We start from the raw sequence: 9,975 nt of genomic DNA on the forward strand, positions 1-9,975 counted from the left end.
GGCGACCAGCAGCCCGGCAGGATGTACGGCACCACTCGTGCTCCGCCTCCCGGAGCTCCGCAACTTCACCATCCTCACGCTCGAGTCCGCGCCTGGCCGTGGCAGGAGCACGCCGTCCCCGCACCCGACCTCCTTTCCATCCGGGCGTCGCTGCCGCGCCTGCGGGCCTGGCTCGCCCGCGCGCGCCGCTCCCCGCCGCACGGCGCTCATGCTCTACGCCGGCGGCGTCTCCAAGCCATCCAGGCCCAACATCCGCGGCGCCATCCTCGCCGAGTGCGCCAACCGCACCGCCTCCTGCATCGTCGTCGACTGCTCCGCCGGCGCCTGCGCGCTCGACCCCGGCGTGTACATGCGCCCCATGCTTAGGGCCAGATTCTGCCTCGAGCCGCCCGGGGACACGCCGTCGCGCCGGAACACCTTCGACGCCATCGTCGCCGGCTGCGTGCCGGTCTTCTTTGAGCACGACGCCGCGCGCCTGCAGTACGGCTGGCACCTGCCGCCCGGGGGCTACGACCAGTTCTCCGTCACCATACCCAAGGAGTCGGTGGTGATGGGTGGCGTCAGGATCGCCGACGTGCTGGCAGCCGTGCCGGAGGCCCAGGTGGCCAGGATGCGGGCGCGCCTGCTGGAGATGGCGCCCAGGGTACTCTACCGGCGGCACGGCAGCACGCCGGAGCTGAAGGAGGCGAGCAAGGACGCGGTGGACCTTGCCGTCGAGGGGGCGCTGCGGAGGATACGGAACCGGGTGCGCGCGCTGGACGGCGGCGATCCGGACGCCATCTACTCGCTGGAGGACGACGTCGTCGACATGGTGTAACGCGCGTAGCTAGCTATCTTTGTTGAACTAGCTTGCCCCTAGTATTTATTTCGACAGTATAATGCATGCGTGGATGTTTCACTGAATCAAGTAGCAATGTAGCATGAAACATGATTGATTTTCAGAATCCTAACATTTTGCCATTTAGTTTTCTGTGAGTAGTGAACCCCTCTGCTCCCAAGTGATCACCTTACAAATGTAATGCTAATGGCTCTCATTCTTCCTTGAGATGAAGATATGCAATTGAAATGTTGATAAATAGTACAGTGCTGCTTCGGCGCCCCCAATCAGGACGCGTCGTTAGTTTGGCCGCGAGATCATCCCAACAAAGAACACCTAACTGATTTACACTTCCAGCCTTTCAGGTCCATGTATATGCAACGGAATAGCCTATGTTTGTTTGTGATGACTGATGAAAGGGGACAAAAATGATTATTGTCTGAACTCTGAAGAACAATTGTATATGTGCAATTAATGTAGCTAGAGGATTCAATGATACTTTTGGAAGTCCTGGTTCGCTTGCTCCAGCAGATGGTGATCGTCCCACTCATCTCGGTATGTCTCCGGGCATTCCACCTTCTTCTTGCTGGCGGCGTCGTACATCTGCCTCCTCCAGCCCTCCACCTTGGCGTGGCCGCACTGCTCCGCCAGCCAGTCATCGTAATCGAACTGATCGTGCTTCAAGCAGTGCGTGTACCGAACGGGCCATCCGATGGCCTCCAGCTGCGAGTACAGTGCCCGCACATCCTCCATCATCTCTTCCTCCGACGGGAGCTGGATCCGCCCCGACAGGGCGCCGGCGACCCAGCTGGCTTGGAGCTGGACCAGCGGGAACGGGATGACCTTGAAGGGCAGGCCGATGAAGGCGAGGCTCGGCGCCAGCCGCGGCACGAAGACGTGCTTGTAGAGCGGGTGGATGCGGTTGTCGTGGACGGAGACCGTCTCGCCGGCGAGGAAGGGGAAGCTGTACTTGTAGCCGGTGCAGTGCATGATGACGTCGGCTCTGACGGAGGTGCCGTCGCGGAACACGACGCTGCCGTCGGCATCAGCGCGTTCCACCATGGAGTGCAGCCACAGGTTGTGGTAGCCGGGCAGCCTCTCGCAGGTGGCGGCGGGGGACGCTCTGTTGGCCATGTGCACCTCCCTGGCGACGCCGGCGATGTCCCGGGAGATGTCGCCGCCGCTGTTCTTGGCACCTATGATCACCACAACCTGCATACAGTCGGCAGTCAGTCGGCACATCAATTTTTAAATCGGTCACATGCATGATTTCGTTCGATTCAATTGACCGGGTGTAAACTGTAATCAATCGATTGAGACGGACGGATCGGAGCACCTGATCGCGGAATGGATCCGGCACGCGGTAGCTGTGGCTGTGCATCTGCTTGCCAGGCCAGGCGTCAACGCCTGCAGAATGCAGATAGAGCAGCAGCAGGAAGCAGCAGCGTCGATCATCAGGAGTTCAACAGGACTGACGATGAACATCTATCTACTCGATCGATCGATCTCGATCGATCGGATAATTATATTACCGGGGATGTCGGCGATGCGCGGCTCCGTGTAGTGGCCGTTGCAGACCACGACGGCATCGTAGGACTCCTCCTGTTCCTCTTCGTCTTCCCCAGTTCGTGCCGCGTCAGCATCAGTACCACCACCACCAGCAGCCTTCCTCCACCTCACCCTCCAGTGGTGGCGATCCTGGAGGACGTCGACGGCGGTGACCTCGGTGCCGAAGCGGACGAGGCCGTGGAGGTCGAAGCGGCGCGCGAATTCCTGGAGGTAGCGCAGCACCTCCTCGTGGCGAGGGAACCTGCGAGTGTCCAAAGAATCCGGCGCCGCGGCGAAGGGGAAGTCGAGGAAGCCCATCACCTCGCGGGGCAGGTTGGTGCGGAGCGACTCGTAGAGGCTGGAGTGGCCGCCGTCCTCCCGCGGCTCGTAGATCCAGGTGCCCCCGACGCCGCCGGAGCGCTCGAAGATGACGGGCGCGTGGCCCTCGCGGCAGAGCTCGCGGGCCGTGGCCAGGCCCGCGGCTCCGGCGCCGATGACGGCGACGCGGAGCGAGCGCATGGCGGCGCGATCGGATCCGAGAGGAGGAGCTGCTGCTCTGCGGGTGGTGGTTGGTGCGGGAATCGTTGCACGAGGAATAGCCATCGCAAATGGACTGCGAGTGCGAGTCTTTGTTTTTTTAGAGGAGGAGGATGGCAGTGGCCACTGGCAGCTTCGTCTTCTTCCTCCATCCAATTTGGGTTTTCTTTTCTTTCCGTTTCCCTCCCATCCTTGAACTTGAAGATGCTGACGCGACACGACACACGACCACGAATTGGGTGTGCTGTGGGTCCCGCCCCGCCCACTATCGCCCGTCCAGTCAGTGCAAACAATAAAAGGAAAGGAAATATAATCTGTAAACTAACAGGATTGGTTAAAGTATTGGCCCACCTTCCATGATTGATCAATTAAGTCATACCGAACCAAAGGCTATTTCATCATTCTCATTCAGTCATTCCTCTCAAGTTTACCGAGGGCCCGTTTGTATGTTATATACTTATATGTTTTTTTTTCCTAAATGCCATACACAAAATATCACAATTTGGGAGTATCGAATGAAAACAACGTACGGCGTGTGTTCGGCAATCACAGATTCACACGAACGACATGTTTTTTTTTCATATTATTATTTTTATTAAAAACTCTCCTATAGCTGTTGATATACTAGAGTTCGTGAATATATATTTTAATTTTTTTTAAACTAGATATATTTTAAATTAGTCATGCATGTTTTTCATAAACACAAGTGCACATTAGTTATGATGATTAACCATGTGGTGTGTGCGGTGTGCCCGTGCCCCCCCCCTACAATTGTGAGGTGAAATACGGTGGGGATGTCAGATTTGTGGTGCCAAAAGAATAGTACATACCCAAGCTATCCACCTTTTCTTTCGCTGCCCACCACACATCTATCTATACTATTATATATCTATACTTCTATACTATTCTATTGAGAGAATTGAAAACAATTCTCACTTAGTGGGTTTGTTTGCCTACAGTTTTATGTCCGATGATAGTGTAATTGCTCAGTTACTGGCTGGAACAGTGCTTTGCTGTTTTTTTTTTTGCTAGAACATTCAAATTGCATGTACTGCAGTGCATCCTCACACTAGTGGTAGACCATTTTTATAATCTTATGATACAATAACATAGGGATGGTTGTGTATCCATCTGAAGTCTGTTTTAATTTTTGGAGTGACAATCTAAGGAAAATTCTAATTAGAATTAGAATAGAGAAAGGTCATTAGCTAGGCTTTATTGCCAACGTGGAGCAAACCTCTTGCCAACAGCTTTATTTGATTATATTTATTTATTTTTTCTTATTTCTTTTGATGAGTAGGTATTTACTATATGGTACTCCATCCGTATCAAAATTTTGTCATTATTGACTTTTTTTGCAATGTTTGACTGTTCATCTTATTAAATTAATTTATTGTAAATGTACGAAGGTAAAGTGAGTCACAAATGATACTTACATAATTTTTTTGAATACTAGCATTACTAGGAGAAATACTCATATAAAAAGGTGAAATTTAAAACAAGTTTGTTATTTTGAAACTAAACTAATTAGTTTGCTTGTTTTAAGTGTCATATATTTAAAATAGAGGGATTATCAGTATATTTACTTTATTATCAGTTCAATTTAGATCATGGAACATTTTCCATGGCATCTTAACACACAAAAGCCAGTTTTGTCACCAAAATATATCAAAATTATTTTTGACAAGTTAGGAATCCTGTTTATTACACCCTCCAATTTAAACGATAGATCAATTTTCAATTCTAAACTACATCCAACTGTTGAAATGACAAATTAATCCTCCGGATTGTTTCAAATGTGGTTTTTCATTTTTATAGAAATAATAAAAAATATCATTTAATCTTAAAAGAGATCATAATAATTCATTTTAAATTAGGAAAATATGAAAAACCTATACTAATTTTTGACAAAATAACCTATCTGGTTGTTCTCTGTTTGGGTTTATTTAGATCCTGCTTGTTTATAGTTCTAGTGTTTTATTGCTTGTAGGCATGTGTGTTATTTATTTAAATCGGACTAGCAAAACCCATCCATGCTTTTGCGTCTGTGGAAAAAAAATGCTACTCAAGATTACCGTAAGAATGATACTCATGAGTCAAGACAATTGAAGAAATCAACCGCGAACTTTTAGGATAAACTCGTAAGGTTGCAAGAGTAGCTCTTGATTTTATGGACGAAGGGGCAAAGATTTATTGAAGAAAAAAAATGAAAACGTTTCCCCTGAAAGAAAAAGGAAAATAGGGGAGAAAAAAAGGAATCCAATGTTTCTTTCTTTTATAAGGGATAAGGGGGAAAAAAACAAGAGGGGCGATGAGGCGAAGCGAACTTGGGGGCGGAGCGGCGGGGCAAGACCGCTAGAGTCCTCCCGAAGGTTCGGTCGCCTCGCCGCCATCCGTTCCTTCCCTTGCGCCCGAAGAAAGAAGCAAACCAAAATCCCCAAACCAGTCCACAAATAAAATGAGTCCAGCGCCGCAAGTCGATAGGAAGGCGGAGGAATTTCGAGCGGAGAGTTTGCGTGTGGAGGACTGAAGGAAGCTGCGGCTTTGGTCCTGTGGCGGCCCCGCGGTCTCGGGAGATGGGGGCCGGCATGAGCAGAGGCCGGCGGCGCGGCTTCGGCCTCGAGGCGTCGAGGGGGATGCTGCCCCTGCTGGCGCTCCAGGTGCTGATGGAGTACGGCCGCGCGGGCGCCTCCCGGCCACCCGTGACCGCGGCGCTGCTCGCCGCCAACGCGCTGATCTACCTCCGGCCCGGAGCGCTCCACGAGATCCTGCCATCGATTGATCGAGTCTCCTTCAATCCGCAACTCATCATCGAGGTACCCAACCTTGCCTACCTGTCCGTAACGTTATCTGAAGGCGGAATTTCAGTACACGCAACAAAATCCCCACCCTTTTTCTGATGAAACATGTGAGTTGCAGTTGGGGTATGTTGTAGAAAAGGGGAATGAACATGCGCTTGCCAATAATAAAGTTTTTATTTTCCACTGCTGCGATATTAATAATACGCAAATTCGATTTCCAGTAAGGACACACGAGATGTGCTAGGAGCCTAGGACACCATCACCCAATGGTTGTACATAGTCCTGCAATCACGCTGATATCTCTGTGCAGTTCTAACCTCCTAGACTAATCACGATGAACATTTTTGCAGTATCGCGACTGGGCGCGCTTCTTCCTGTCACCTTTCTACCACTTGAGCGAAAGCCACCTCTTCTACAACATGACATCGCTATTGTGGAAGGGCATACAGCTTGAAACATCAATGGGTAGTGCTGAGTTTGCTTCCATGGTTGCTGCATTGCTTGGCCTGTCCCAGGGTATCACGCTACTCTTGGCAAAGGGCTTAATCCTGTTTGGTGATTACACTGCGTATTATGATCAATATGCTGTTGGATTCTCTGGTGTGCTCTTTGCCATGAAGGTCGTGCTGAATGCCTGGTCGGACGATTTTGTGTATCTGCACGGAATGGTTATTCCAGCGAAATATGCTGCTTGGGCTGAGTTAATCCTCATCCAGATTTTCATTCCTGGGACATCCTTTCTTGGCCATCTTGGTGGGATACTTGCTGGACTGGTTTACCTTTGGCTGAAGCGCACATTCAACGGGCCAGATCCATTGACTCTTCTGATTTCAAGCATTACCAAGGTCGTGACCTGGCCACTGAAATTTGCTCAGAAACTTCTGCGATCTGTCAGATCACAAGGTCGCATAACAGGCCGGGGCAGGGTTGGGCGCCGTGCATCAGCAAGAGAGACAGGTCGAGGGTTATGGAGATGCTCAACCTGCACCTATGACAACTCAATTGCCACAGATATCTGTGAGATGTGCAGCACTGCGCGAGAGGACCGTTCTTTTTCACAGAGACAGAATCATCAAGCTGGGGGTAGTGGTGAGCTCTCAGTTGTTGAGATACGCCGTAGGAGGCTTCAAAGATTTGACAGATGATGTAAGTCATTGCTACCAGTACAAATATTGCATACTAGCATTTGAGCAATGCTAGAAAGTGATGGCATATTTGTTTCTTCTCACGATGAGGGGCAGTTTACATAATTGATTTTTGCCTCACCATTTGAAGGAGCTGGCTCCATTCTGTAGGTTGTTCAAAGCCTTGGTAGTACTTAGTTATTGACTACCTTTTGTATAAATCATCTCAGGCGATGTTGAAATTAAAGTACTTGAGCATATATCGTCACTTTTGTTCGTTCATGGCAGTCAATTTTTTACATAACTTAGACATTCAGAACATCGGAATGTTTGGTGTCATCTATACATTGTCATAACAGTTGCATTCTCTTTTCGTTTTTTTTTGTTACCAATTAAACAAATCTCAGCAGTGGGTGTTTTGGATGGTTGCATGGATAGTGGAAATGGTTCTAAATAAAGGGTTCATACTGTGTAAAATCGGGGAAGGTTCACCTGAATTCGCCTAAACTAGATCACCTAAAGTAGTCTGATTGTTCAATGTGATTTATGTAGATGCTTTCACAGGTCATCTACATTAAAAATGAAAGTGATGAAGCACAGATGGAATTTAAGATTAAGCTCTCTAAGTCAATTCAGAAACTAACTTGCTATGGAGCTACGGAAGAGAAGGAATTTTGACAGGACTGCAATGGTCAATTGGTCATCATGGTCTTTCCAGTCTGGGAAAAACGATTCAACAGAGAACGGTGAGAATGAGCAACTAGGGAGGTAACCGGCACCAGGGCCACCACAAACGACGAAGACAACACACTGCTACAAATTACATGTTTGAGGTTTGTTAGGTTGATTTTGGGAGCACAATTTATCATACAAGAATGCTATTTGATATTTCGCTCTCCACGAACAAATTAGAATGCTAAGGGTTAGATAAGGATACGAATTACACTAGATGAGAAACAAAAAACTTTGCGCCTGTTAGAAAATCAGCTGAGATGCCACCATCTATCCACCCTTAGCTCAGCCCATCAGGAGACGGTTGGCACGGCATTGTAGACACGAGGATGTATGTAATTTACTGATAATCTTTGGTCGAAAATCTTTAAAAAACTGATTAGCCAATGCAGGAGGTATGTAATTTATTGATAACCTTAGTCGAGAAATGATTATGGAATTTACTGATAATCTTTGATCGAAAACTTTTTAAGACATGATTATCCAACAGGATGTTCCTCCATTTATCCTTGGCACTAGCCACCTGGTGGTAACGGGTAACAAAAACGGCCAGCCATCCATCGGCCGTGGCTTGTCGCAATGCGATGTTCAACGAGTTACAGTAATGGTTCTGTCATACTTAGAGGAAGTATATTACTACACCTCATCAATCTTATAAGTTGTCTCATGCAATGTCACGTCAGATCTTTACTGATGTGGAGGAGAGAGTGGGAGAAAGAGAAAGAGGCCGTTGTTTTACGAAACAACCACCTCATAGGCTAGATTTTATGACTATGAGACGACTACTCCACCATTGTACAAATTGTGGTTGCATACAACTTACAATATTTCTTTTTTCCTATGCATAAATTAAGGAAATATAATTACTATGAGGCAACTTAAAAAGACAACCCATTGTACATGTTGTTTGTTAACTCGTCTCAAGATTACGTTTTGATGCATGAGATCACCTATTACACAATACCAATGTACTTGCCCTTACGAGAGGTTGTAAAATTCCGACTTCAACCCTATCCATTGAAAGAGTTTGTAAACACATTCCAAAAGGATTTGAGGTTGTAAAATTCCACTTCAACCTTATCCATTGAAAGAGTTTGTAAACACCTTCCAAAAGGGTTTGGGTTGGTATAAAAGACAAATTTATTGAAGGAAAGAAAGAAAATAAATTCCTCGAAAAGAAAAAGGAAAAAAACGAGATGGGGTGAACGCAAATCGAACAAACTGGGGGCGCAGCAGCAGCGGCCCTGCGGCGGGGCCGCCTAGAGTTCTCCCAAGGTACGCTCGCCTCGCCGCAATCCATCCCTTCTCAAAAGGGAAACCAAAATTCCGAAATAGGAGGGAGTCAGGTGCGGCGAGACGATAGGAAAGCAGAGGGATTTTCGAGCAGCAACAGTTTGCGCGAAGGCTGCGGCGGTCGGCGGTCTCGGAGATGGGTTCCGGCATGAGCAGCTTCCGGCGGCCGGGCGACTTCGCCTTCGATCCGATGAAGGGGGTGATTCCCCTGCTGGGGCTGCAGGTGGCGTTCGCGTACGGTCGCCCGGACTCCGCCAGGCCGCCCGTCACGGCGGCGCTGCTCGCCGCCAACGTGCTGGTCTTCCTCCGCCCCGGGCCCCTCCACAGGATCCTGCCCAGGATCAACGACGTCGCCCTCAACTACCAACTCTTCCTCAGGGTATCCGATCTCACCTACCTATAAACAGTTCAACTAGATGGCGGAATTCCGTGTTAGGTTTTATACTGTTTTATTATCTCGCTGCTAGAGAATTCCACTACAGGCGTCATAGGTCTTCAGTCCCTCCCGCGGCCCCGCCACCCCCCCCCCCCCCAAAAGTAGTGGGGGGGCTCTTCGAGTACTTTGTCTGGCTGAATCTTCAAAGTTCCTCAAAGCTGACATGAGGCTACGGGGTGCTCGGGCCCTTGATCGTCTTGATTTTGTAATCTTCATTTTTGGAATGTGATATGGAGGGCGACGGAAGTCGCACTCCATATGGAGTAGCCCCTAAGCCTTAGGTTGAATTAAAGAATCATGCTAAGGGTCAATAAAATCTTGAATCTTCTTCTTTCATCTTGGAAAAAAATCAACTGTTGGCGTGTAGCTTATCTGCCCCCAAGCCTTGGAATGATTAATTAATCAATCCGAGGGTCTAGCGAGCTTTAGTCTTCACACCAATTATTATTCGAGTAGTTTTGCATCGTCCAGCCCCTAAGCTTATGCGCCAGGTGAGCTGTAGGAGTCACGTCCAGTATTTATTGGTGCTTAGCCCCCCGACTTTGAGAGCGAGCAGAGCTACCGGAAGTATTCCAAGTAGTAATTGGTGCTTAGCCCCCGAGTTTGAGAGCGAGCAAGCTATCGGACGTATTTCGAGGTAGTAATTGGCGCATAGCCCCCGAGTTTGGGACGATAGCTGAGCCACTG

The 9,975-nt window shown here is 48.6% G+C and overlaps 3 protein-coding genes and 1 pseudogene across 5 annotated transcripts in view; 3 read left to right on the forward strand and 1 right to left on the reverse strand.

Moving 5' to 3' along the window:
- LOC101753021 overlaps positions 1-817 on the forward strand; it is a 1,349-nt pseudogene extending 532 nt beyond the window's left edge.
- A 199-nt stretch (positions 818-1,016) lies between these two features.
- LOC101762720 (flavin-containing monooxygenase FMO GS-OX-like 4) lies at positions 1,017-3,075 on the reverse strand. Its single transcript, XM_004967596.3, has 3 exons — positions 2,350-3,075; positions 2,154-2,224; positions 1,017-2,029 (listed from the first exon to the last, which is right to left on the reverse strand). Exons 1-3 carry the CDS (start codon positions 2,966-2,968, stop codon positions 1,307-1,309), a joined length of 1,413 nt encoding a protein of 470 aa, XP_004967653.1. The 5' UTR covers positions 2,969-3,075; the 3' UTR covers positions 1,017-1,306.
- Positions 3,076-5,202: 2,127 nt separating this feature from the next.
- Positions 5,203-7,758, forward strand: LOC101763126 (rhomboid-like protein 14, mitochondrial). 3 transcript variants are annotated; one of them, XM_022827016.1, is made up of 3 exons: positions 5,203-5,718; positions 6,054-6,849; positions 7,380-7,758. In XM_022827016.1, the coding sequence occupies exons 1-2, from the start codon at positions 5,479-5,481 to the stop codon at positions 6,846-6,848; spliced, it is 1,035 nt and encodes a 344-aa protein (XP_022682751.1). In that variant the 5' UTR covers positions 5,203-5,478; the 3' UTR covers position 6,849; positions 7,380-7,758. The 3 variants fall into 3 exon arrangements, with proteins under 3 accessions (XP_022682751.1, XP_022682750.1, XP_004967654.1); XM_022827015.1 differs by having other exon boundaries at positions 7,392-7,758; XM_004967597.3 differs by lacking the exon at positions 7,380-7,758 and having other exon boundaries at positions 6,054-7,194.
- Positions 7,568-9,975, forward strand: part of LOC101763528 (rhomboid-like protein 14, mitochondrial) — a 3,930-nt gene continuing 1,522 nt past the window's right edge. The window contains exons 1-2 of the mRNA XM_004967598.4: positions 7,568-7,660; positions 8,050-9,231. Coding sequence (XP_004967655.1) covers positions 8,989-9,231 — 243 coding nt within the window. The 5' untranslated portion in view covers positions 7,568-7,660; positions 8,050-8,988. The remainder of the gene's footprint in view (positions 7,661-8,049; positions 9,232-9,975) is intronic.

Source organism: Setaria italica, chromosome V (genome assembly GCF_000263155.2).
Source record: "Setaria italica strain Yugu1 chromosome V, Setaria_italica_v2.0, whole genome shotgun sequence".
Taxonomy (NCBI): Eukaryota; Viridiplantae; Streptophyta; class Magnoliopsida; order Poales; family Poaceae; genus Setaria; species Setaria italica.